The sequence below is a fragment of the Prionailurus viverrinus genome, chromosome F1 (assembly GCF_022837055.1).
Source record: "Prionailurus viverrinus isolate Anna chromosome F1, UM_Priviv_1.0, whole genome shotgun sequence".
In the NCBI taxonomy this organism is placed as follows: Eukaryota; Metazoa; Chordata; class Mammalia; order Carnivora; family Felidae; genus Prionailurus; species Prionailurus viverrinus.
The window spans coordinates 64629688-64656757 of NC_062577.1; the positions used below are offsets into that span (position 1 = coordinate 64629688).

The following is a 27070-nucleotide window of genomic DNA, read 5'->3' on the forward strand; positions in this document are numbered from 1 at the left end:
GTCGCCCGAGCCGGGCCTCCTGGCGTCGGCTCCTTTAAACACCCTGTGAGGCAGGTGCCGCTAGCTCCCATCGTGCCGAGGGGACACCGAGTCGCGCTGTTAACTGGTGCGGCCCCCGTGCGAGCCCCGCCCGTGCGCTCAGCCTCTCGGCCCTGCTGACCGAGGACACCCTCTTTTCCTCCCCCTGCCCCTGGCCGGTGACATCTCATCCCTCAGAAGTCCACTCGCACGCCGCCGCCCTTCCCTGGCTCCCCCGAGGCGTCCCGTTGCCCCCGTGCCGGCCTCTGAACCACGGCCTCGCGCTGCCACCGGTGCCGTCGGTCTGGCCGCTGACGGGATGGTGGAGAAGCCGGGGGCCGGCACGTTGCCAAACCCCGAGGATGCTTGACAAGCGTTTGCTGGACAGACGGGAAGCAAGAGACGCACGATGGGTGTTCGCCTGGGAGAGGGGACACAGGCCTGGGATACAAGGACAGGCTAAGGGACGAGGGGACAGTGGCACTCGGCGGCATACGGTGTCTCTGTGACGAGCTTCCGGGCCCGGAGGAGTCCCCGTGCGGAAGGCACTGTGCCCTGCGGCTCCCTCTCCCCCTGCCTCTTCACACTCTGTCTCCTCCCCCTGCAGCTGAGCCCCCCTCCCGGCAAACCTGCCTCCCCCCGGGGCACCGACACGTGTGTGCTGCAAACTCACGCCCACGTGGAACGTGAGCCGGAGGAAAATGAACCGAGACCCCTCCCACTAGGCTGCTCCCTAAATAGCCCAGCGGGGTCTTTCCCTTCTCGCCCCTTTGGCCAGGATTGACTCACACATTCCAGCTTCACTCACTTGCCCCCGACCCTACAGAAAGAAAGTTTTAAGGGTGTGCGAGAAGGCAGCTAAAAATCCCCAGAAGGCCTGCTGTGTAGACAGCCCCCCCTCCGGCATCCCCTCCCAGTCGTGGTCCTGTGGCCAGCTGTGCTGAGCCCCAGAGGAGGGGAGGTGAGCTGGCGCTGGCCTTGCCCCCACAGCCGCCCCCCCCCCCCTGCCGTTTTCCTGGCTAGGACATGGGCAGGTTACAGAACCTGCCTGTGCCTCAGTTTCCCTATTTTGTGGAGACCGAATGATGCACACAAAGCACTTAGTACTCAACATCATTTGTTGTAAAGATTTTATTTTTAAGTCATCTCCACACCCAACGTGGGGCTCGAACTCACAACCCCGAGGTCAAGAGTGGCACCCACTGAGCCAGCCAGGCACCCCTCAAAATCACTCTTTTAATGAGACCGGATGTCTCCTCATTGAGGTGCGGCTCTGTCTTCACGCTCCTCTCCTCTGCAGGGCTGAGTGCCTTCTCGTCCCCCTTTGGCCCCTCGAGAGGATCCCTGGTTTGCAGATGAGAGAAAGGAGACCCGGCACGGGTGACCTGTCCCAGGCATTTAAACAGGTTTCCGGACTCCGAATCCCCAACTTGCCTCGGATCTCTGAGGCAAGAATGAACACACGGAAGGAAGTCGTGGGGGGACCCCGGCCTTGGTGTTTCTCCACTGTCGGGCCAGTCTGGAGCCCGGGAGGCTCTGGTCAGACAGGCTCCAGGGGCCGGGCTGCCTGCTGACCAGGGAGGGAGAAAGGTCGAAGATGGAACCCTTCGCCAGCGCAGATGAGCCGACCCGGAGGAGCAGTCCCCGGGGTCTCCGACCGCAGGCCTCAGGATGTGGGGACGCGTCCGGGCAGACGACGGGGTGGGATGCAGCCCGGACACTGGACTGAGCCCGGACAAGAAGCCCAGGCCTCGGCCCGCGTCGCCGCCCCTCGCCTCGGCTGGCAGGTGCCCGTCCCAGCCAACTTCTATCCAAAGGCTGGTCTGCAACCAACCTTGGTCCCAGAGAGCTAACCAGCAGGGAGGCACAGGGCCTCGCCCCAGGAGCCCTGCAGGGACCTCACCAGAGAGGGGTAGGGAGGAGGCAGGAGGGTGGAGGGACCCACCCCCCCCCCCAAGAGGCAGAGAACAGCGTTGAACCAGGGGTCCAGCGGTGGCCGGGCAGGACCCAAAGTTCCGTGTGTCGTTACGAATTGCTTCCCCTCCCCCATCCCTCCAAGTGACATAAACAGGTGAGAGGGTGGGCAGCCGGCCTCACCTGGTGTTTTGAGATGTGTCGTCTTTGTGTGACGTTTGTCCTCTTGGCAACTGGCCGAAGGAAAGGGGAGGGGAAACTGGCCGGAGGTGTTGCTCTCCATTCGTGCCACCACAGGTAACGAGGTCTGTTCACTGTCCTGCTCCCGGCCCGGCTGGAAAGCGTCTGCATCCGTGCTTATTCAAGCTCTGGCCTTCTGTCCGGCTCCGCCCGACCCCCGTGTCGAAAATAACCACCACCGTCTTGTCCAAATCCACAGACTTGCCCCCTGCAGAAAGTACTTCTGATTGTCCCCATTTTGCAGACGAAGGAAGCAGAGGTCAAGGAAGTCAAGTGAGTTGCCCAAGGTCGACTCTGCCGTCGAGGAGCCAAACCAGGACTCAGCCTGAACTTCCGACTCCGAAGTCCGTGCACCGCTCCCCCCACCCCCCGCCTCTCAGCCGTGACACACAGAGCCTAGAAGCTGGAAGGAGGGCAGCGGGGTGGCTTCAAAGAGGTCCCTGATGTCCCTAAGGGGACTTGTGGAATCAGGAATCAAGAATGCAGGGGGCTCTTCTGGAACAAGCTCCAGGCCACACGGCGCAGTCAGTTCACCCACAAAACACGTGGCGGCCCATGCGTGCCAACAGCAGGTCCCCGCTCTCTGGGGACTCCTGGTTTGGCCCGGGAAACAAGCTGACATGATGAACTGACGGTGGCCTGGTGACAGTAGCCATGCATGTATTCATTCAACTAGCCTTTCCTGAGTGCCTGCCGCATGCCAGGCTCTGTCCTGGGCTTTCAAAGTCAAATAGAGATGCTCCTTACCCACCAAGAGCTTCCCCCTGGGTGGGGTCCCCGCAGACGCAGGCCGCCCCCCACGGTGCCACCGCCTTCCCCAGCAAGCTGCAACTTTCCTGGCCCGGGGAATTTTCAGTACTGACCGGGCAGGCAGGAACTCAGGTGTTCCCACAATACTCGGGGAGTTCCCACTCTCCCCACGCCCCTTCTGGAAAGAACCAGAGCCTCGAGTGCCCCTTCTGACCCCGGGCAGTCCCCGGATGGACTGGCGCCCTTCCCTGCCAGCACCTTCACAGCCACCTTTGGAGCCGCACGCGCAGCAGCAGCAGCAGCAGCAGCGGGGGCCTCCTCCCGGCTCCTCCGGGCCCGGCCCTGACCTCCGAGTGGGGCTCAGCCTGGGCCTGGCGCACCGGGAGTGCTGGGTGGCGCTCAGCACTGGAGAGGTCAGGTCAGGTCCAAAGACAGAGGCCCAGCTCCCTCCAGTCCCGTCTGGCCGGTGGGGAAGCCTCGGTCCCTGTAAACCTGGGTCTTGTGCTCAGAGAGTCCTAAGTGATGCCCCCAGGACACAGATGCGGGCAACTGGCTCCCCAGCTGGCCTGGGGCGTGGCCCCCAGTAGGGGGAGTTGGCGAGAGACAGGGAGGCATCCCGGGCAGCAGCCTAGAAGGACTGATGCTAAGGGGGTCCGCTTGGGAGGGGAGGAGAGGGCGGTAGGGGAGGGGAACGAGGGGAAGGGAGGATCCAGGGTGCAGCCTAAGCACAGGTGGGGGCCGGCCGGAGGGGCAGGGGGTGATCCTCTGGGGGGCCAGATGCAGAGGTAGACTCAGGAATTTTCAAGGAGTGGGCAGGGGCTGCAGCAGGGAAGGGCAGGGGACCCCCCCGCCCCAGCCTCCTGCCCACAGTATTGATCTGCTAGATTACTCAATTTCACCCGTATTGATCAGGTAATTGCTTTATCTCGGGTCTCATTTGAGCTCTGCATTCTCCTGGCTTCCCCTTCTCTCTCCCTCTTGTTTTTCCTATCAGCCTGACACAGGGCTCCTTAACACAGAAAATATATATGTATATCTATATATAGATAGATAGATATAGATATATAGATATAAAGTTTGGTTAGCTTGTTGGGGGGTGGATGGAGCTCCCCTCTAGCCCCTGAATCGTCTGCTCTCCAGAAGCCCCTACTGGCTCCAGATAGTGGGCAGGTTGGCTGTCCTGAGCTCCAAGGTCCAGAAAGGAGCTGGGGAAATAGAATCCATGGGCTTCGACCTCTGTTTCCTCTTCCCGTCACCCCACCTGGCTGCCCTCCGACTGCGACCTGGAACCCCCTACTCCTTAGCCAGGCTTTGGGCATCACCAGGTCTTGCCCCCTCGCTGCCTCCTCGGGGGCCTCTTCAACGGCGGTAGCGCCCCATCGGCCCTGCCCTCTCTGCAGCCCTGTGTGGGCCCCTCTTCCTAACTCCTGCTCCCCTCAGCCTCACCCCAGCCCAGTGCCCCGCCCCCAGGGCCCAGGCAGCCTGGGGAAGGGGAGCGTGGGAAGGGTGCTCACAGCCCTCCCCCAGGGAGCCCCCCATCTGAGAAGCAACAATTCCTGGCTTCTGCAGAAGAGACAGACCCATCTGAGGACCAGACAGAAAGACCCACACAAAAGACAAAAAGACAAGGCCCAGAGGGGAGCAGGCAGTGAAGGGTCCTGGACAAGTGTCATTTTGAGCACCATCTTCCAGAGCTCGGGTCACAGACCAGCCTGGCAATGGATACAGATACAGAAATTGTAACTTGCAAGCAGGACCACCGGAGCCTGGGTCTGGAGTCTGTGGCCAAGGGGACGTGTCCACCCCCAGCCATGTCCTCCGTCCGGCCACCCTCTGGGCTCCTGGCACGCGGGGACCCCTGTCCACATGATGGAGTGGTGAGCAGTCTGTACCCCAGACATGCCCCCCTGAGCAGGGGTGCGGGGGGCGGTCGCCTGTTCGTTCTCCTGCACAAGTACCTGCAAACGTCAGGAGTGGACCAGGCTGCAAAGACTTAACATTGGAGCTCCGTCTTCAAAACTTCCACTGAGAGCTTGGTTTATAAGACAGATGAAAGCCTGCGTGACCTCCGAAGACAATGAAGTCTTCATGGTTATTGGCACAACCCTCCAAACACCTCGAGGTGCCAAAGGGCCAATGTCAGGGCGATTTGAAAAGCACTGCGTTGAGATCAAACAGCAGGGGACATCTCTCCCCTGGGCTGGAGCCCGGTCCTGTGTGAGCAGGGACTGGTGCAGGAATGAGATTTGCTGGTGGCCGTGCTCCCCTGTGTGGCCTGGACAGCAGTGGGAGGGACAGGAGGGACAGGGGCTGGGGACAGGAGCAGCCAGGGGACTAAAGGGCCCCCAGAGGAGGGCAGCTAGCACCCTCCGAAGAAGGTGCAAAGCTAGAGTTAGTCAACAGGATCTTCAGAGACACTGTGTGCCAGGCATGGAGGGAGGGACCCGGAAGTTCCACGGTGAAAACCATGACTGGGACCCTCCCCGGGGGAGCTCAGAGACCCTAAGACACTATAAACCAGCTCAGCCTCGAGACCCCCACTCCACCCATGCCCACCCCCCGGGGCCACCAGGCCTGTTCCGGCCCATCTCTGAGTCGCTGCGGGGGCAGGGCGGGGGGGGGGGGGGGGGGGGGAGGAGGGAGGCTTTTTTTTTTTTTTTTTTCTAATTTTTCTAATTCTTCTAACGTTCAAGTGCCAAGCGCCTCGACCTTTCCAGCTTCCCCTTCAAGCCCCCACATCCCACAGTTCTCCCTCCCTGGCACCTGCCCCGCCCTTCACTCCAGCCTCCTGGTGTCCAGGCCTGGACGAAGCAGGAACCCCTGGCCTGGTTTTCGTGGGGCTGGGTCAGCTCCAGTGCTGAAACTCCCGTGTCTGGGGAGACCACTCAGGCCCCTCTGGGCCTCAGGTCCAGCCCAAGGGCCAAAGCTGGGGGGCAGGGTTAGAGAGCGGCGGCACCCGCCCACTCGTACAAGGAGACGAAGAGGGGGGTGCACGTGTGTGCACGTGCCACACACACACACACGGGTGCACACACACAGAGACGCTCGGAAAACAAAGCGTGACCCACACGTCCAGAGCAGACACCCACAGAATCGCGGACACACTCGCGAACCCGGGCTCACACACCCACGTTCCCAGAGACAGGCGTGCGAGGACACACCGGCGACAGAAAACGTGGCAAACACCCGCGCGTGAAACCGCACGGCTGTGGAGACGCCTACGGAGACACATGGCCACTTCCCGGGTCCTCGGAGACGCACAGACGCAGGCCGGCCGAGACAGCCACACACGCAGACGCCCACGCGCGGGCACGGGCGGGCCAGGAGCACAGAGACGCCTTCACCTGTGCCCACGGGGTGAGCGGCTCAACAAACTCCAGAGCTTCCCTGGTTCCGCCTTGGAAACATGCGCAGGGCTGGGGACGTGAGTTCAGCCCCGGGGGGCACAGGGTGGGCCCGAGCCTCACAGAGCCGGACATCACCACCCTCCCCCCCAGGCCCACCTCACCACGCTGGGGGCCCCCAGCCCCGGGGACGGTTCCGGGAGCAGGCTCTCCGGGGAGGGGGTCCGGGGCGGCCAGCGGGGGTGGGGAGCGTGAGTGAAATGGGTTCATTACTGGGAGTCTGTTGCCTCGATTGGTATCGATCCCACATGTCACCTTCCATTGCTGCTAATGGGACCTGAAGAGTCTGCACCGACACCACAGCCACGGGCTCCACCCCCGCGCGCCGCCTCCCCTCCCCCTGCCCGGCCGCCGCCTCCTCTCCCGCTCCTGAGGTTCCCCAGTCCTCCTCTGTCGCACCAGGGACCTTATCCCTCTTTTCAGGGGTGTCCTTCCCCCTCTTCCCCCCGCCGAGTCCGGTCTCAGTCACATCTGTCACAACCGGACTGGCCAATGGACCCTCCTGAACTCGCCCGTCCCCTGCTGCCCTCCACTGCCTGCCAGGCCCCCGGGGCCAGATCCCTTTTCTCTCCTCCTTCCTACTCCTCATTTCTGAGCCCCGACCCGCACCCTGTGCAGCCCCTCGATCAGGCCTCGGGGGGCTGAGCCCACCCTGTGTCTCCTGTCCGCCCGTCATAAGTTAGAGGGTCACAGGGGCCCACATGAGGCCTAAGAGGACCCACGTGGGGTGATGAGGTCTTGATCCAAAGTGTCACACAGTGTCCATAGGCTCACGCTGGCTACTCATGTATGAAAAAGTCACTAACTAGGACGGGAACCTTCGACCCCAAGCTCACGTGAACACCCTCTGGTTGGCCCCCAACCTGTGCCACTAAGCTCTAGGGGGTGGCTGGGGAGCCAAGGCCCATCCTCCTCCCCCTGGGGAGACTCCTCTCTCTGGGCGGACTCCCGGGGGACACCCAGAGCCGGCTCCAGCCCCAGAGTGGGAAGGGCCGCCATCTGCGGTCTCCGCCTCACCCCGCTTGGTGCCCATGATTGTGTCACTGTGTTGAGAAAATGTAGGTGGCCTGGAGCGGGCCACTAAAATCAGTGGCAATGAGGTTGGGGGCCCTGAGGCGGTGTAAAATGTGTCGAGGCTGATGTGAGCTGGGGCCGTGGGATCGGCTTCAGCGGGGGGAGCCGGTTGGGTCCTTTTGGGGTGAGTTGCTCAGCAGTCATTGGTGAGGCAGCCCCGCGGCCAGGCCCTGGGACACATCAGAGATGCTCGCAAGAGCGAAGGGCTGCATTTGGTTAGGGGACGCATCCCCAAGGGCACTGGGCCCTTTGCCTGTGTCTTGGGGAAGAAACAGGAGGCCCAGTGTGCCACCCGGGAGCCAGGGTCGGTGCCAAGCGCCTGACCTCCTGTCCCCTGGTGAATGGGAGTGGGGGCTCTGCTCTGATCGGGCTTACGGGAATATGGAAGGAAATGGGCAGGGAAGTGTGTAAGGCACTAGAGGGAAGGTGAAAACCCTAAGTGTCGCAGAAGCAGCTGCTCTGGTTCCCGAAGGGACTGTAGTTAGCGACTTGGGGGACTTTCCTGGGAGCTGGGGTCATGGCAGGCAAGCGTGGGAGCCAGGAGCCGCCCTCCTCGGAGGCCCCCCAGATGCTGCCTCCCGGGGGAACTCTCGGAGGCAGCAGGTGCTCTGAGCGGCCGTGGGGTCCAGGCCTTGGACTCGGCTCCTTCGAATGGGCGGGGCCTTCGTGGAGAGGAAGCTCTTCCTGCCCGCGTCCGCCTGGCCTTGGCATCTTCCGGGTCCTCACTCAGGTGCCAAGTCCTTAGATGAAGGAGATGGAGTGAGGTGACACGTGTAAGGGCAGGACCACCTGCCCAGGGGAGGAAAGGCCAAGGGCACCTGAGGGAAACGCCGGGATCGCGTCTCAGTGCCGACCTCGGCCCCCTCGCTGAGGCTCTGTCTCCCGTGGGCACCAGGCCTGCCTGCTCCTTGCTAGGCCTGCATCCAACAGCCTGGACACGCATCCTGTCCCCCCCAGGACCCTCTGCCAGCGGTCCCCAGCGACCTGTCTCTCCATCAATCATCCTCTCCCCCCTCACCTCTCTGTCATGTTAGCTTCGGTTGATTTAACCAGAAAACAACCCCCAGGATTGAATTCCATGGCTCTCCCTCCCCACGTCCTTCAGCCCGAGGCCGGGAGGGGCTGCGTAATGAGGTGGGGAGGGACACTTGGCCTCCCAGAGCCAGGGAGGAATAAAAGAAAATCATATTGATTCCCCAGCGACAGCCGTCGACCTTTTCATCCCCGCCGGAGACTGGACACGTGGGCTCCAGGCCCCACAGGCTCCAGGGGGGCTCATTCCCCGGGACTTCAAAGGCAGGGGGACTTCAAAGAAGGGGACTTCGTTTCCCCTTGAGAAGCGGCTCCCGATGTCAGGCGCCTAATGCAACCCCCCCCCCCCCCGGTGTATTCTGGGACCCTACCCCTTCCCTGCTCCTGCTCCTTCCCTGCAGGGTGTCTGATGCCCCCCCAGTCACTTCCTCCTGTCCAGTCTGTGCCTGACCTGGAAGTTCTTCCCGCTGTCTGGCTTTCAGTCGTATTAATAGAGGAAAGAAAACATCATTTTCCAGAACTCCGAAACTCCCAGACAGGGACATAATAAGTGCTTAAAAATCCTCAGAGAAAATGCATCGGGTAAACCATTTGTATCATTTAATCCTCGAGACTCGAGGAAAACGCCAGATTTCGGGGACTGTAACCTCCATGAGCTCGAGCAGAGCCGCGGCCTGGAAGCCAGGGGGACTTGGGGACCAGGCGGTGGTAACAGTCCCAGGTTGGGAGGGGCTTCTCTTCCAGGCCTGGGCTCTATCTGCACAGAAAGTTCCCTGAGACGGGGACCGACTTATCTAGGGAAGGGTAGACAGCTGGAAGGACTTCCCCACAGTTCAGGGTCCCTTTGCCTAGAACGGAGGACAGGTGGCCTCCTCACGAGTCTCTGTGTTGGCCTGACACTGTAGGAGCCACCAGCCCCAGAGGCAGCTCTGGATACGGAGGACGGAAGGAGAGACACCCCTCCTACCACAGCCCTCACGGAGGCGGAGGGCGCGCGGGCCGCGGTGCCACTGGCCCCCGAAGGGTTAATGCTATTGTCTGAAAACCACATCGGCTCCCCCGGGAGCTTGGAGATCCCGCTCTCATTTTAAGTAACCCTAACTCGCGTGTGATGAGCGAGGGCCGCTGGGCGAGGCGTGCTCCAGGAGCAGGGGACGTAGCAGGGGCCGGCCGGCCACCGCTCCAAGGTAAGGGACTCTGGTGGCAGGTGTGCGGCTGGGCTGGCCTGAGGGACGGCCCTTCTCGCCCCCACCCCACCCCAGCTGTGGGTCCAGCTGTGGAGCAGCCGGGAAGGGGGTTTGTAAGGAGGAGCGGGCAGCGGTGGGGGTGAGAGCCCAGGGGCCTCGCAGAAGCCTCCCGGGAGGCGGCCGGTGCGGGACAGCCGCAGGGCCGGGTGCTGGGGGGCCAGGGCGGAAAGAAGTGGAGACCTCATCAAGACAGCTGGTCTCCTCTCCCCAGGTGGGGCGCTTCTGGGGTCAGATGTCTGCGTGCCGGGGCAGAGGAGACTCCTGGCACGGATGGGGCCAGGTCAGGCTGGGGCCGGCGGAAGGACGGGCTCGGGCATCCCCGCACCCTGCCGTCCGCACAAACAGCAGCCCGCACAGAGCTGACCGCACCATCGGAGGGGCTGAGGGTGGGGCCGGACACCGGGGGTGCGGGCATCACAGCCCGGGGGTATGGAGGAGCAGGGGTTGGGCCTCGGGGTCCCAAGGGCGGGAGAGTTAAGGCTGTGCTCCCACCTGAGCCGGGCTGGGGTGGACCGGACCGAAGCCTCTGGCAGGGTTAGGGGATTCTGCCCCGTGTGCCTGCCGGGCTCCCTTCCTCATGCTCCTGGCATCCTTCCCAAAAACGAGGTCCAAGAAGCCTGAAGTCGCACAGCCCCTGTCCTGGAGGGCAGGTGCGGGCTCTTGGAGGCTGGAGAGGCGCAGGGAGGGGTGATTCTCTCCTCCAGCCCTCCGGAAGGACGAGGACGGAGAAGGAGGAGGAGGAGGAGGAAGAGGAAGAGGAGAAGGAGGGCTGGGGAGGGCGGGGGCAGGGAGAGGGGCTTCGTTCAGGCAGGGGGCTTAGTGAAGTTCAAGTCAGGGTTCACTAGGACTGGGGTGAGCGCCACGAGGCTGGAGGTGGAGGCTGCGACTGGACTGGGATGGGGGGGGTCGTCTGGGGGTGGCGACACCCCCCAGCCGGCGAAGTCCTGACACTCTGGTCCCTGTTTGCTCCGTCTGGCTGCCACTTGTCCCAGATCAGCGTTTGACTGAGAACTTTCACTTCCTCTGGCTGGCCTGGCTCCTGCTGGAGGGGATTTCTTGTTGGGGTGGGGGGGTGGGGGGAGCAAAGGGAAGGATCGGGGATGTCCAGGCAGGGGGATCCCCAGGGCACAGCTGACAGGAATGAGATGGCAGGAAGGAGGCTGGGGTTGCCCGGGGAGGGATTTGGGAGGGAGCAGGGTGGGAGGGGGCTGCGGGCACCTAGGCCCGGGAGCTGGGGGCCTGGGCTCAGCTTCCAGGTCTGAAGCCTGGGTGCGAGAAAGAGCACAGGAACAGGACGGAGAGAGAAGCAGGAAAACGCAAGACACGGGGCCTGAGCCTGGCGGCAGTGCCCAGAGCAGGAGACGGGGTGAGGCGGCCGCCTGGTCCCCAGAAGTAAAGACGGAAAGGGACCGGCCTCCTCCTCGACACCGAGACGGCAAAGGATGGGCCACAGAGGTGGCGGGGCAGGGAGACTCAGAAGCCTGGTGGCCTGGGGACTGGAAAGAAGGGAGAAGAAGCAGTCGGGGAGCAGGAAAGGAGCTAAGATGAAAAGGTCAAACCAAGTGAAACAGAGGCCGGGAGGGGCCAGACGGGAGAGGGGAGCATGCGGGGCTGGGAGCCTGTCTCCCGGCCCCCGTTGCCCATCCCCCAACCCCTGGGCCAGGGGGCTGTGACTTGCCCCACCGCCCTTCTACTGCGTCTGGGGTGGGGTCTGGGGGCGTCTGGGATTTCTACTCCAAGAGTTGCACAAACCTTTTAAAGCCCACGGTCCCCAGGGATACAGAGATCAGAGTCAGAGGGTCTGCCAGGGGCTGGGGGGCAGGGACCTGAGACCCGAGGGCCCCTGGAGAGAGAAGTAAAGTGACGGGGAAGCAGGGCCGCCTGGGGACCCCCCTAGGGAGTGCCAAGGAGGGGCGCCTTTCCTGTTTGGGGTTACAGGGGAGAGGCAGGGCTCAGCTGGTCCATTCCCAACATGGAGCATCGAGAAGGGGCCCCTCGGCCCCATGCGGGTCCCCTGAGTTTGCGGACCTGCAGGAGGGACAAGATGCCCTGGGGTCTCTGGGAAGAAAGAACTTCTGTCTCTGCCCCTCCCCCAAACCCCCAGGGAAGAAGGTGGTTGGCTTTTCTCCCGGGCCCCAGCCCCTCGAAGTCCTACCTAACTAAGCAGCTTTAGCTAATAGCATTAAGGGAGGTCTCAGGACTAACCACTCTCCACTGGGGGAGAGATCAAGGGGACGGACCAGAGGCTTCTAATCAGATTGGGGATTCTGCAGAAGTGGGGGGGAGGCGGTGTGCAGTTTGCTCAGTGTCCCCTGGAGGCCGTCACCTCTGTGTTCCCACTGCCCCCCTCTGGGCTGGTCTCCCCACTGTGACCCTTCAGCCCTCACCTGTGTCCACACACACACACACACACACACACCGCAGAGCTGCCTCTCTGTCATTCCCTTGGCACTCTTTCTCTCGGACTCTGTCCCCCTGAATCAGTCGGGGACTCACCCACCAGGAAGGCTCGGTGGAGGTCAGTCAACCCGACCGTGCGGTCAGCCCAGGCCAGCCTCCTGGAAGGCCCAGCAGCAAAGTGACTCTCGATGCAAGTTTTGCTTTTCAGATGGGTAGGCAGTACGGGCCTTTACCGCTCAGCTTTTTTTTTTATTCGGAGTGTGTTCGTGTCTTTCTCATCCCCTTCCCGTCTGACTGTCGGTCCTCAGGCTTCCGGACAAGGAGCCCAGCACAGCTTAGGTTAGACCCGAGAGGCTCCTCCAGGGCCCCGGCCGCCACCACCCTCTCAGCTCCGAAGTTTCAGTCTCGGCCTCTCTGCCCTGATTGACTGATTACAGCTCGGAGCCTGGAGTCAGATCGACCTGTTCCCGAGTCCGGCTCAACCACCTGCACGGGGATCTGATGCAAGGCTCCCACTCTGTGGAAAGAGACGGCTGGCCCGGTGCTGTGACACAAGGGCCCGTTTCTAGTAACTAAACTCTCAGAAAGATAAGATCTGCTCTGGACTTTTCCTCTGGCTCCAAGCCCAGAGAAGTAAAGTGTCGGAGAGCAGGGCCGCCTGGGGACCCCCCTAGGGGAGTGGCAAGGCAGGGTGGCTCTCCTGCTTGGGGTTACAGGGGAGAGGTGGGGCTTAAGGCCCGCTCTCCGTTGTTACCAGGCTCCTCTATATCGCGTTGTTAAATAATGACCTAAAACCTACCTGTGTGGTGACGAGGGCTCGTATTAGCCAAGCAGACCGACCATGTTATCAGTAACCAGAATGACGGGGTCGGTGACAATAAAATCGCTCACGGCTACGAGCCTTCAAACAACACAAAGCGCCTAACAGCAGCCCCTCTGATCATTCCAGATTGGGTTATGGTCCTCTTTGATTTATAGCTCTCCACGCTGACCCTCTGAGACCCCGCTGTCGCCGGGGCTGTAGGGGCTGCGAGAGCCGCCGGGCAGGGGGGCCCCCCAAGCCCTGCGAGCTCAGCTCACCACACGGGAGGGAGGGAGCTGGGGGCCCGGGGTGGGGGCTCGGGGGACAGAGCGGGTCACCTCCCCCGGCCTTGGGGTCACCACCACCAGAGCCGCAGGGTAAAATTGGAGCACAAGGAACCGAGATGAAGCACGAAGGCCGCGGCCGTCTGAGGGCGGGTCAGCTCCTCGGGGCCCAGGGCAAAAGGGGGGGCTGGAGGGGGGCCGTCAGGAAGGATTTGCCAGCAGCGAGGACTTCCACATCCCCGCCGCAAGCTCCTCAGAGACCCGGGGGTCTTGGCGGGACCCCCACACGCATGGGGGAGACCAGGAAATGGGGAACGGCGGGGACGGGTGGGGCTTGACGTCACCCACTGATGCCACTTGTGGTTTTTGTATTTGGGGTTTTCTCCCTTTGGGGGCCAGAGGCGGGGCGTCGGTCGGTCGGTCGCCTCCCTGGGTGGCGGAATAGCACACATCTTGAATCAAGGTGTTGCTGTCGCTTCCGCTTAAGAGCTGTGTGACCTTGGAGAAGTTCCTCGACCCCTCTGAGCTCCATCTTGTGAGATACTCCCGCGAGCTTTCGGGGCGTGTGGGCTCCCCGGTTGGGGGCGGGGCGCACCGAGGACCCCCTCCGCGGTGGGTTCATCATTCTCCTCGCGCCAGATCCTAAAGCTATCCTAAGGTCTCCAATCCTCCAGACCAGACACTGTGGGGGCCCGGCAGCACTGGGTGGGGGGGGGAGGCAGCTGGAGGAGGCCACCGCTCCCTCCACGGAACAATCTTCCCTTGGGACCTCTCACCCCAGCACCCCCCCCCCCATTTCCCAACCCATTTTCCTAAGGTGAGGTGGAAGGGATCCCAACCCGCTTGAGTTTAGACAGGAGGAACTTGTCAACGGACAAGGCGGGGGAGGAGGGTGGGAGGCGGGTGGGGGGGCTTCTGTTTCGGGGGAGGACGGGAAAGGGCGAAGTTCCAGAATGTCAGCTGTCAGTTTAGAGGCGGAAGGCTGGGCGGGAAGACCCCAAGCGGCGTGCACCCCTCACCACCATCCACCGGCATTTCCGGAGGTGCCCTCTGCTCCAGCCAGACCGGGCACCCCCAGGAGCACCTGCCCCCAAGGGGCCACTGGTTTGTCGGTTGACCCCCTGGAGCCGTGTCCCCTGGGAAAGGAAAAGCAGGAGACCAGATGACCTCTGGGGCGGGGGTAGGGGTGGAGAGGGCAGGGAGGGTCTCAGCAGCTGAGGTGTCTGACGTCCTGACCCCCAGCAACTTCCGGGGTACCCCGTGGGCTCTCGCTACTCAAAGCAGGGTCCGCAGACCGGCAACATCGCGTCACCGAGGAGCTTGTTAGAAATGCAGGGTCTTGGGTACCACCAAGTGCCTCCGAATCAGAATCTGCGTCCTGAAGAGATTCTCGGGATTCTTCCGCCTTGGTATTTGAGAAGCACTTCTATAGACAGCAGGTTCTAAGTCTCAAGACGACACGGCGTAGGAGCGGGGGCCGTGTGCGAGGGGTGGAGGTGTGGCCGCTGAGCCCGTGTGTCGGGTGGCTTTCCCTCTGTGAGCCTCGTCTGGAAAGTGAGGAGGCCACTCCAGGCAAGCCCTCACATGCCCTCCAGACCTGCCAGCCTAGTAAGTTCTGGCTGAGAGCAGGGCTCACCCCATCCCGACTTCCCCCCTCCCCCCGAGACGGAGCCCGGAGCCAGGTCCTGTAAGCCTCGCCACAGGGTCCTGACCTCACAGGTGACGCCTACCCTGGAGCGGGGCCCACACCCTGCATCTCCCCCAGGCCCTGTGGGCGCTCCGCCTCTGGGGTCATCTTCCCTCGGGGATGGGAAGCCAGCCCTCGGCCCGGCCTCAGCTCCATCTGGAAGGTCTGGGACAGGGACGGGTGCTGTCCTCCCGTGGCCTGCATCAGGGAGCTCACCCCCGAGTCCTCTCCCCATCTGGGCCACGCTGAGAACCAGCAAGACCCCTCCTTCCATGGCCGGGGCCGGGGTTCAGTAACTCCACGGATATTTACAGAGTAGCTGGAGCCCAGGGCCCGTGCTGGGCTGGCCTGGGGCCCCTGACGGCGCGGAGCCACCACTCGGAGGCGAAGACAGACACAAGCACACAGACCCCGTCGACAGCCTCATTCCCACGCGCGGACTCCACCGCCAAGCACTTCACCGCCAGGCACCTGCGACGCGCCAGGCGTCTGCTGGGCCAGGAGCTCGCTGGGGACAGAGCAGGAAGCACACACCCCTTGCTCGCCCGACGCCTGCAGCGGGTCCGGCTCCGTAAAGGTATGGGTGTGCGTATCTTCCGCCTGCCCCCGCTCGAGGTTTACGAAGAGCCCACGATTAATCACATTTTCTCTGGTCTTCTCTTGGGGAAAGCTCCAATCCTATTAAAGCCCTGAGAGGAGAGCGCGTCCTGTCTAAATCCCCCAGCGGGGGCAGGATATAGGACCCTCTGCCTTCCTCTGCATCCATATAAGTGGTCCCAGCTCCGGGTCTGCCCCTGGCCGGGGAGGACGTCCCCAGAGGAGGCCGGGCCCTGCCTTCCGTGCTGGGGAGCTTCCCGCCTGCCACCTGGTCCCCTGCCTCAGGGCCCCTCGGCCTTGTCATCCTCCTCTCTGTCCTCTTTTCTTTCCCTCATTCTTCGCCTCCCTCCTAAGCAGTGACCGGCTCCCCCAGGCCCAGACGCGGCCCTCGCGGCCCCAGAGGCGACCATGCACTGCGGCTGCGGGGCCCAGGGCGTCCCTGTCGCGGGCAGCTCCTGGATCTCAGGTGAGCCTCTGCCAGGCCGCCCGCCCGCCCGCGCCCGCCCGCTCGTCGAGGCCCAGCCGCAGAGGGGCGGCCCCGGGGGACGGGGTTGCCCCCCTCCCCCCGCAGCGCTGTGGCACTCACGCCCCTCCCCCCAGGCTTGGCCTTCCCGGACTGGGCCTACAAAGCCGAGTCGTCCCCAGGCTCCCGGCAGATCCAGCTGTGGCACTTCATCCTGGAGCTGCTGCAGAAGGAAGAGTTCCGCCACGTCATCGCCTGGCAGCAGGGGGAGTACGGCGAGTTTGTCATCAAGGACCCGGACGAGGTGGCCCGCCTCTGGGGCCGCAGGAAGTGCAAACCACAGATGAATTACGACAAGCTGAGCCGGGCCCTCAGGTGGGAAGGGGCGGCCAGGCGGCCAGAGAGGTCAAGGCTCAAAGACGGGGCTGTGGGTGCTGGCAGCCCCGCCCCCCCCCCCGCGAGGCTGGTGGGGTGCCCCGGGGCTCCCCAGGCTCGCCGGCCGGGGGAGGGGCGTGACCGGCCCAACTCTGCGTTCTCAACCTCGGAATCCGCAGGTATTACTACAACAAGAGGATCCTGCACAAGACCAAAGGCAAAAGGTTCACGTACAAGTTCAACTTCAGCAAGCTGATTGTCGTCAACTACCCTCTGTGGGAGGTGCGGGCACCACCTTGCCCCCTGCTGCTGGGGGCCCCTGCCCTGTTTCGGCCAGCCCTGGTGCCCATGGGCACGCACGGCGAGGTAGGCACGGAGGCGGCCCCCCCTCCCCTCCGCCCAGGAGGACCCCAGCCCTCCTCTCTGCCTCGGGGGCCCCGGCAGTGGCCAGTGGTCTTCTCCCACTGCTTTCTGGTCCCCCAGTGCCCCGGGGGGGGGGTGGGGGGAGGGGCAGGGCCGTCACCCTGAAACACCTTCAGGGGGTGCAGCCTGCGCCTGGGGGCGAGGGTGGTTCCTGCGGGACCCCTCCAGCGGGAGGACCCCAGGGAAGGGGGCGGGGTCTCAGGGAGGAGTCTGGGCATGAACCGGGGAACACAGGCCGCCGGCCAGCCCACGCCACCCTCACTCCTGCTTCTCCCTCCCCAGCTCCTGCACAGCGCGCTGCTCGCCCATTGGGCCACAGTGGAGCAGCTGGCCGGGCAGCGGACCCCCCGAGGGCCGCCAGAGGCCTCTGAGGATAAGAAGGGGAGCGGCAGCAGTGCCCCCCGTGAGTGCTCGGGCCCGGGGAGGGCCCAGGGGATTGCAAGTGGGACCCTCCTGGCTGAGCCCATGGGCCAGAGGCTTGAGACGGGGACAATAAAGTCATTCATTTATTCAACAAACTGAGCCCCAGCTATTCCCTAGGTGTGGGGGCTCAGAGGGGCTGGACGGCCCTCAAGATGCTCAGAGAATGGAGGGAGTAGAGGAGGGACAGTCAGCGAGTGGTGTGGAGACTCAGGGAAGCGCCAGGCGCTACGGGAATGCAGAGATGAGCGGGCATCCCGGAGGAGGAGGCCCCTGCCCCCGGTGAGGCAGGTGAAGAAAGTGCCCAGGCAGAGGGAATGGCATTTGCAAGGCAGGGAGTTGTGAGCAAGAGTAGAGGCGCTGAGGGACCCAGTGACTGGCCGCGGTCAGAGAGTGAGGGGTGGAGCTGGGTTGGAGGGGGCATGTGGCGGGTACCGGCGGCTTGGGAGGACCATCTAGGCAGAGGATGACGGGACCAGAACGAAGCACGGGCGGCAGGTGGAGAAGGAGGCTCTGCACAAGGAGGAGGGAGAAGAGCACGGCAAGCAGAGAGAAACAGTGTGTGCAAAGGCCCTGGGGCAGGAGAGAGGGACTAGGAAAGGCCAGCGTGGCAGCACTGGCGATCCCAGGGGGGTAGGTGAAAATGTAGGCAGAGGTCAGCTCTCCCAGGGCTGTAAACAGCGAAGTGACAAAACCAGACTGTCCGTGAGGAAGATCACGGACACGCCTGAGCAGCCTGAGGCTTCACGCAGGCGGCTCAGACCTGCCCCTCCTCTCCGGGCGACTTCACGGGAGAGAGACCCTGGGCCTTAGCCTTGTCCCCAGAGCCAGGCACCTCTGGGCCCCAGGGTGCAGCCGAGGCTGTGGGCGAGGGTGGCCCAGGGCCTGCTGGGACCTGCTCAGCCACCGGTCTGGCCCCTGGAGAGAGACAGCGCCTGCATGGCACCTCTGTGCTCCTACCCCCACCCCCCTCCTGGCTCCAGAAGTGCCCCGCACGGAGCTTTCTCTTTGGGGAACCGCGAGGGGGAAACAGTGTCCCCGGTGAGCCCCAGCTTGGAGTGGGCCGTCTGCACCTCCCTGCCCTCTGTGGGGACACACACACACACACACACACGAGCTGCCTGGCTGAAGTCATCTGAAGGCTGTGCAGGCCCCTCACCCCACCTCCACTCCGGGCACTGGTGCCAAGAGAGGATGCTTCTGGGTGGAAAAGTAGCCAGGCCTGCGAACCGGAGGCAGAGGCTGCAGGCCCGGTGCTGGGAGTGGCGGTGGGGGACACTCAGACCGTCTCCTTCACCTGCTCCTCAGCCCCCATCTGATGTCGGAGGGCGGACGCAGCCCCAGACCCAGGGAGAAGGGCATTGACCCCGGGGGACGGCTCGGGGTCACCTTTGCCTCATGCAGGACCCTGTCCACTGGTTTCCCTTCGTGGGTCCGACTTCAGAACCATCGTTCCGTCCGAATACGTCGGGCGTGTTAAATAATAACGAATTTGCCTTTCCGGTTTTCATTCACTACAGCCCCACCGATGTGATGACATTACTCTTGTAGTTCGATGATGTGGCCTTGCTAAGAGAGGACTCGAGGGGTCGGAGTTGGGCTTTTGGAAATAAGGACAGTGCTGGGAGGTTGTGCTAGTCGCCCTGAGCCCCGGCCCCCGCCCAGGGTTTTGGGCGCCGGGTTGCAGGATGCCCGCAGGGCCGGAGGATCTGGAGGGAGGGACGGAGGGAAGGATCCTGGGGGAGCAGGCCAGGGCCCAGCCGGCCGAGAAGGCGAGGCCGGGCCCCCCACGCGCTGGCCTCCCACTTGACCTTCGCCAGCAGAGGGGCCCGTACAGATGAGGAGACCGGGGCCTGGATTTCAGGGACAAGCTTGGGGCCACAGGCTAGAGCCAGAGCCCTGCACTACAGAGAGTGCAGACAGGACTCACTGAGTTCCAGCAGTGTCCTCACCCAGTCACCCCACACGCTCGTCCTGAGCTCTTAGGAGGCACCGGGCGGGTCCAGGGGACAGCGATACAGGCGCGGTTCCGGCGCGCACAGAGCCGGGGGCACAGACATTCTGGGGGTAACCACGCTCATCGGGCCAAGGGCCCAGGAGGAGAGGGGCGGGAGCCACAAGGGGGACCCCCAGGCTGACCTGTCTCGCCCCCAGGGAATAGACCCGAAGCAAAGGAAACAGGATGGGGCACAGCAAGGAAAGGAAGTTTCCAGCAAGAGGAAAAGGAAATAGGAAGTAGGTGGAGAAGGGAGATCCCTCCTGACCCTCCCTCCCTCTCTCTCTCTGTCTCTCTGTCTCTCTCTCTCCCCAGGCCTTGGCTCTCTCCCAGCCCCCTGCCAGCTTGGCCCTTGCTGCCTTCTGGGGAGCCCCCGAGAGGAGCTGCTGGGTCTGGCCTCCTTGGCCCCTCCTCTCCTGCCTTCCCTCCCTTCCGACTGGACCCGCCTCTCAGGGCCCTTCCTGCCCCCTGTCCCCCCAGAGCGGCTGATCCCGGGGACCTCCAAGCCAGACACCCTGCTGCCGGGGCCCGGCTGCCCCCCAGCGACCCACCACTTTCCGGGGCTCCCCCTGTTGGCTGGGCTGGGACAGGGGGCCGGCGAGAGGATCCGGCTTTTGCCCCTGAGGCCCCCGGGGCTGGAGGTAAAGCCCTATCCCATGATGGGGGCAAAGGGACGCCTGGACCCCAGGGAGGGCTTCTCCTCAGAGATACACAGACCCAAAGCCGGGGACGAAAGCCCCGTGTCCCCCCATCTGGAGAACTTCAAGGCAGTGTGGCCCTTGGATCCTCCTTAACTGGGGAGAAGAGGGGAAGTGGGGGGTCCCCCAAAGTCCATGCCTCCTCCCGTGTATTTCCTTTCTGGCTTTGCACCTTCCCTGGCCTGGAAACAGGTTTCAATTGCAGGAGGCTTTGAAGGGGAGGAGTTGGACAAAAGGGGGTGGGGGGCATGCCGGGGGTGGGGGTGGGGACTGAGGCAGGGTGACCCTCCCTCCCCTCCTACCAAATTATGAATCAGATTAAGGAGGCATCCTTAACCTCAGCTGTCTTCAAAGGAGATGAGCATACGGATTCTGTCGCTTGAGCGCCCCCAGCCCCACCTGCCCACATGACGGAGAAAGCGAGCATCTGGGGAGCCCCTGCCCCCTCATCCGGGCTGAGGCCCCAGTCTCTCTCCTGCCCCTCCGTGTGCTTCGTCCTCGGCCCTCTGGTCTCTGTGACCCTGGGAGCTCCTGTCCTGCACGGGCACTTCCTACAAGCCACCATTTCCCCAAGATGCCAGGCAGTGGGGCAGGGAGGACCCGGCCTCCTCAGCTCTGTAATTCTCCCTGCGAATAAAACACCCTTGGCCAACTGCACTCGGCTGACTGTCCCACCGCGTCCCCGCTGCCCTGAGCTGCTGTGGGGCTACACGTCACCCCAGGCTCTTGTGGGAGGGGGGGCAGGGGACAGGGTGCTGCCATCATCCCCCAGAGAGAGAGGCTGGCAGACGACGTGGTCTGGAGCCACCTGTGCTGCGTGGGGACCAGCCTCAAGGACAGAACCAGAGCAGAGCGGGGCCTGCCGTGGACCCGTGAGCAGAGCCAAGGGGGCAGTGGGTGAAGGGGGCCCTTCGTCTGTCCCCAGCCCTCAGAATGACCAGAGGAGCTGAGGAAGCATGGGGCAGCCAGGGGAGGGGGCCATGTGAGGGAGGGGCTTTTGCTCAATGAAGGAAAAGCCAACAGGGCAGAATGTTCCAGGAGCCAAGACGAGTGAACCGCATCGCTGGGCCACCGATTACAGGTTTAGGACTCGTCTCCACTTCCTGTCTAGGATATGAGGAGGCACAGGGGTCCCCGTGGGTGTGTGTGTGTGTGTGTGTGTGTGTGTGTGTCTGCACTGGGCTTGGGGGTGTGCGCATTTTGCTTTCTGCCACCTGCTGTCCTTCCTTGCCGCAGATGCCTGGTGGCCTCCAACGGAATGGGGGAGGAGAGGCCCAGAGCAGGGCGGGGCCGGGCCCTCACCCCGGGGAACCCTGGATACAGGCCCGGGGTCTCCCTCCCAGGAGCTATCGGGGGTCCGTGAAAACCCGCTTCTCACTTGCTCCCAAGGCGCAGGCCGATCCCCAGCCCAGCGGGAAGGAGGAACCACCAGCCCCGGGCCTGCCCCTCACCCTGCCCGGTTTGGGAGACAAACCAGGTCTCCTCTGACACAAGGAACCGGCTCGCGCTGTCATGGGGCCTGGGCCCTGTTCAGAGAGCCCCCCCCCCCCACGCCCCGCCTCGACAGGGTCCGTACTGAAGACCCCATGTACCCTCTGCAGGGCACACAGTGAGTGAACCCGGGACACGGCCACAGCGGGTCCAGAGGACATAAACTCCCAGGGCGCGTGCCCTGCTCTGCTCTGCATAAACCATTTTCTCAACCTTGGCAGTGCGGACATTTGGGGCTGCCTCGTCTTCCCTTCTGGAAGCTGTCCTGGGCGTTCCAGGATGCTTAGGACATCCCCGGCCTCCAGCGGCACCCGCCCCCAGCAGACGCAGTGAACTGTCCCCCGGGGGAGGAAACCGTCCCTGGTTGAGGGTGGCTTCAGTGAGTCCAGATGTTCTAGCAAAGCTGGGCCCTGCGCCGTGCCAGCACAGGAAGTACGAGGGTTCCATGGTGCGAGAGCGCCCTCTGGTGGCCAGGACCTCCACCGACGCCCGGCGTGGGGGGAGGACTAGGTGTGAGGTGACGGGCACCTTGGGGTCTTCTCAGATTAGGGATTCGCAATTTCACATTGTGAAACCCTCCCACTTCAAACCCCCTTGGCTGATCACGGAGGAGCCCCCAAAGGCTCCGCAGGCCTCATGTGACAGCAGACAGCAGGTGAGCAGCTCCTTTGGGACAATCGAGTACAGCCATCAACCCTGGACCTCACGCTCCCTGGCCGCCTGTGGCCGGAAGGGCCCAGAGTGGATACTCGGCCCTCCTCCAGCAGCAGCGGGAACCAGGACGAGACACGCAAAGTCAGTGCACCAAGCATCCTTCCTCCTGGACGCTCCGTCGCACCAAAAACAGGGACACTCGTGGGTTCGGGCAGGCTGAGGAATCACAAACCCGAGCTTCACGAAGGCTGGACTGTTGGCAGCCGGAAGGGACCTTTGCGATCACGGCCCACAGAGAGAGGAAGACACCTGCCCCAAGTCACACGTGTGGAGGGGCCACGTGTAAAACCAAAGTCCCCCAGGTATCAGGGACTGTTCATCCCACCTCACCACAATCACGTGGACTGAGAGCTTAAGACGCCCCGAATCCCTTAGAAACGAGAGTGTATTACCTACGGAGAAGGAAATTTGACGTCGTTCCTGCGTGATTTTTACTATGGCCGCGGTGGGATTCGACAACAAAAGCGAGTCATTTGCTGCCCTGAGTTGTCAGTGGCGGTGAGGTCCTTCCCTCCCCTCCCCCTCTTCGTCCCTAATGAGGCCCCTGCCCAAGAGCGGGGGTAAATGTTCAAGGACCGCGGGTGTTACGTGCACACACACGTGTGCGCGCTCACGCGTATGCACACGTATGTACGTACGTACGTAACTCAACAAACGCTTCTTAAACACCTGCTACGCGCCAAGCACCATGCTGCCTGTGGCTCGGGTAACCGCCCTGGAGATACTTTCCTCTGTGAACATCGGAGCCCCGGATGCCGGGGGGGAGCCGAGAAAGGAGGAGGGTCCTTGGGTGAACCGCGGAGGGGACGGGGCCTTGGCAGTCACTGCGGGAGCTCCGAGTGTGGCGTGCCTGAGGGGCAAGCTTCATCCTAATGTTCGACACCTAATTTAAAGATCAACTTTGTGGGGCGCCCGGGGCACTCGGTGGGTTAAGCGTCCGACTTCGGCTCAGGTCGTGATCTTGCGGTCCGTGAGTTCGAGCCCCGCGTCGGGCTCTGTGCGGACAGCTCGGAGCCTGGAGCCTGTTTCGGATTCTGTGTCTCCTTCTCTCTGACCCTCCCCCGTTCATGCTCTGTCTCTCTCTGTCTCAAAAATAAACGTTAAAAAAATTTTTTTTAAATACCTAAAAGTAAATCTTAAAGCATTTCCTTTTTTTTAAACGACTTTTTTTCTTTTTTTAGTTATTTACTTATTTCCAGGAAGGGAACGAGCAGGGGAGGGGCAGAGAGAGAATCCCAAGCGGGCGCCACAATGCCAGCGCAGAGCCCAACGCCGGGGCTCGAACCCACAAACGGTGAGCTGGCGACCTGAGCCGAGATCAAGAGCTGGCGGCTTAACCCGCTGAGCCACCCGGGCGCCCCCGGGAGGCGTTTCTAATCCCCGCACACAGTCAGGCAACATGTGCCAACGGCTTGTAAAGTCACCAAAACACATCCCAAGTCCGTGATCGCTTTTCTGCGTGTTACTTCATAAACAGCTCACCGCGCGCGCTCGGAGCCCACGTTGGCCCGCTCGCCACGGCCGACCGTTGGGTCACGCGGCCACGGCGTGTATTTAAGCGTCAGCCTTTCCGTGGCCTTCTAGGTTGTTCCTCTTTCTTTGCTTTGTAAATACAATGGTTTCAAAACCTTTGTCCCAAGTTGCCTTGTTTTTTTTTTTTTTTTTTCTTTTTTGACTTAATTCCTCGAGATACCTCCTCAGGAATGAAATTACTGACTCAAAAACCATGACATTTGAATGGCTTTAGATGCGCACTGCCCAACCGTCCTCAGGAAGGGTTGTAACAGTTTTGAAAGCCACGTCTCCGCACCACTCGCTAGGAACCGTGCTGTGTCTCACGCGAGGCCTATGGCAGCTGGCGGGGAGCAGGGGGATCGTCATCACGCTTCACGGATGAGAACATCAGGTGTAGACGGGCCAGCCAGCTCAGGGCCCAGCCGGGGTGCACTTGGCAGCAGGCTCCACGGCCCGTGCGCCCCCCGCCCCCCCGGGGCTGGCCAAGAGGGTCAACTCAACTGCAAAGGACAGGCTCTCCCCGCCGGGCCCCACCCGTCTCAGTGAGAGAAGTCTGTTCCATCTCCACCGTCGTCTTCGGTCGGTCTTCAGTCAACGCTGAGGGCAATCGAACATTTGACCGCTGTCTTGCTGTTTTTAATCTGTACGAATACAGTATCTAAAAGACACTTTAGGGGCGCCCGGCTGGCTCTGTCGGTGGGGCGTTGGACTCTTGATCTCCGGGTTGTGTGAGCCCCACACTGGGTGTGGAGAGGACTTAAGAATAAAATCTTTTGGGGGGCGCTTGGTGTGGCTCAGTCGGTTAAGTGTCCTACTTCGGCCTAGGTCATGATCTCGCCGTTCCTGAGTTTGAGCCCCGAGTCAGGCTCTGTGGGGACAGCTAGGCTGTGTTCTGCCCCTCCCCCGCTCATGCTCTCTCCCTCTCCATCTCAAAAATGAATGAAACATTAAAAATTTAAAAAAAAAAACCTCAAATAAAATAAAATCTGCTAAGGGATGCCTGGGTGGCTCAGTCGGTTAAGCGTCTGACTTCGGCTCAGGTCACGATCTCACAGTTCGTGAGTTCGAGTCCCGCGTGCGGCTCTTTGCTGCCGGCTCAGAGCCTGGAGCTGCTTCAGATTCTGTGTCTCCCTCTCTCTCTGCCCCTCCCCCAACTGTGCTCTCTCGCTCGCTCGCGCGCTCTCTCTTTCTCGCTCAAAAATGAATAAACATTAAAAAATTAAAACAATAAGGGGCGCCTGGGTGGCTCAGTCGGTTAAGCGTCCGACTTCGCTCAGGTCATGATCTCACGGTCTGTGGGTTCGAGCCCCGCGTCGGGCTCTGTGCTGACAGCTCAGAGCCTGGAGCCCATTTCGGATTCTGTGTCTCCCTCTCTCTGCCCCTCCCCTGTTCATGCTCTGTCTCTCTCTGTCTCAAAAATAAATAAACATTAAAAAAAAAAATTTTTTTTTTTAAATTAAAACAATAAAAAATTAAATAAAAAATTAAAATATAAAAAGCCCTCCCTTTATGGGGGCTGAGAGCTGTGGTTTCCATTTGAAATGTTAACAATAGCTACTGGGCACTCTGTTTTCTTTCTGCGCCCTGTGCTTCTGGCCTCAGCCCCTGGGTCCTATGGTTGGGCCAGAGGTTTTGCCTCCCAGCAGGTGAGCCCCAAACAGCCCACCGCCGGGAACCTCGAAAGGAAGCCGGCAGGGGGTGGGGGGCAGGGGGTGGGTAGCAGTCCAGCCATCCCAGGTCCCCAGGCATCGGGTGTGCTGAGTCGCCAGAACAGCAAAGCCGGCGTATCAAGGCCTGTGCGGTCCATCCCGTCCCATTCACCCCTACTCCCCTGCTGAGGGCTGATGGAGAGACCCCTGCGCCTGCAGGGACCCCGGCCCACCCCACCTCTCCCGGAGTTCCCAGGCCGGCGGCAGCGGCTCCCTAACGCCTCCCTCTCTCCCATCCCACCCGGTCGTCCTCTGTCCTCCAGGTGCTCCAGGTCGTCCTCCGTCCTCCAGGTGCTCCGGGTGGTCCTCTGCCCTTCCTGCCAGACCCTCCCTTCCCTCCCCGCTGACTCTTTCCCCCAGTCTCCCCCGCGATGCGGCTCCCCCCACCTCCCCGCCACCTTCACGGCCAGGCAGTACCATCCCTTTGGGCAAATCTCCTCAGTGACGGGGCCACGCCTGAGAAGCACGCAGCTCAGGAGTCCACGGCTGTGTCCAGAAAGGGGTGGGGCTGTGTTTTTTCCGTGACTTCCATATTCCATTGCAACCAGTGATCACACTTTGGTCCTTATCTTGATCAGCCTCTCCCTGCATCCACCACCCTTGACGGCTTTTATTCCATTAGTTGCCAAGATCGACCCCTCCCCAGGTCTCCCTCCCATCCCTAAGATGTTCCTTTTCTTTAAAAAAAATTTTTTTTAATGTTTATTTTTAAGAGACAGAGAAACAGAGCATGAGCAGGGGAGGGACAGAGAGAGAAGGAGACACAGAATCCGAAGCAGGATCCAGGCTCTGAGCCGTCGGCACAGAGCCCGACGCGGGGCTCGAACTCACGAAAAGCAAGATCATGACCTGAGCCGAAGTCGGACGCTTAACCAACTGAGCCACCCAGGCGCCCCAGTAAGATGTTCTTTTTCAAACTCCATTCTGGGGTCCCCTATACACGCCCACCTCCAGGGCTCTCCACGGACCCCGCCACAGCCCTGCTAAACCTGCCCTTGATTCCTGGGTGGTTTCAGTTCTGTCCTGTCTCCCCGCCATGGCTGCCACCTAAATGCTGACCGTGCCCACGTCTGCACAGCCAGCCATACCTCTGACCCGAGCTCCAGGCTCATCGGTCCGCCTGCCCACTGCCTGGACGTCCCACAGTCTCCTCGAATGTGTCATGTCCCAAGTGGAGCTCTCTGTCCCAATATCCAGGGCTGCCTCTCACGCCCCTTGCCTTTCTGTTTCTTGCTTTAGTTAATGGCACCACAAAATATCCACTTACACCCAGGGAGAAGCTCGGGGGTCAGGCTGTCCTGCCTTTCCCCTCACCTCCTACACCCTTTCAGTCATCAGAGCCTACCGGTTTACCAGTTTTCCCTCCTAAACATTTCTCGAATCTATCCTTTTCTGGATGATCCTACGCTGACCTGGTTAGGCTCTGACCAGCCCATAGAAAGCCCACCCTGCACATCCCATACATTTCTGTTCAAAATGCCGATCTGACCACGTGACTTAAAACCCTTCTGTGGCTCTCCCGAAAGGAAAAAAAAAAAGTCCTCTGTGCCCCCAGTGATGGTAATTTATCTGTACAATAATGTCACTTAAAGAGACAGAGACATGGGAATGCAAACTGGTGCAGCCAGTTTGGAAAACAGGATGGAGGTTCCTCAAAAAACTCAAAATAGAACTACCCCACGACCCAGCAATTGCCCTGCTAGGCGTTTCTCCACGGGATACAGGTGGGCTGTTTCGAAGGGACACACGCACCCCCACGTTTACAGCAGCGCTGTCGACAACAGCCAAAGGATGGAAAGAGCCCAATGTCCCTCGAT

At 61.9% G+C, this 27070-nt stretch overlaps 1 protein-coding gene across 3 annotated transcripts; it reads left to right on the plus strand.

Moving 5' to 3' along the window:
• The first annotated feature begins 9307 nt into the window (after positions 1–9307).
• On the plus strand, positions 9308–19999 carry LOC125154922 (ETS translocation variant 3-like protein). 3 transcript variants are annotated; one of them, XM_047839583.1, is made up of 7 exons: positions 9308–9619; positions 15167–15429; positions 15804–15915; positions 16050–16287; positions 16467–16653; positions 16993–17113; positions 19442–19999. In XM_047839583.1, exons 3-7 carry the CDS (start codon positions 15858–15860, stop codon positions 19918–19920), a joined length of 1083 nt encoding a protein of 360 aa, XP_047695539.1. In that variant the 5' UTR covers positions 9308–9619; positions 15167–15429; positions 15804–15857; the 3' UTR covers positions 19921–19999. The 3 variants fall into 3 exon arrangements, with proteins under 3 accessions (XP_047695539.1, XP_047695538.1, XP_047695540.1); XM_047839582.1 differs by lacking the exon at positions 9308–9619 and adding an exon at positions 14678–14773; XM_047839584.1 differs by lacking the exon at positions 9308–9619 and having other exon boundaries at positions 14866–15429; positions 19607–19995.
• Positions 20000–27070: the final 7071 nt, after the last annotated feature.

Excerpts from the sequence above, each read along its gene's own strand:
- LOC125154922 (XM_047839583.1), top strand. The coding sequence starts at position 15,858 with ATGCACTGCGGCTGCGGGGCCCAGGGCGTCCCTGTCGCGGGCAGCTCC. Across the intron at positions 16,288-16,466 it reads AAGCTGAGCCGGGCCCTCAG|GTATTACTACAACAAGAGGA; the intron begins GTGGGAAGGGGC and ends CGGAATCCGCAG. Across the intron at positions 17,114-19,441 it reads GAGCGGCAGCAGTGCCCCCC|GCCTTGGCTCTCTCCCAGCC; the intron begins GTGAGTGCTCGG and ends CTCTCTCCCCAG.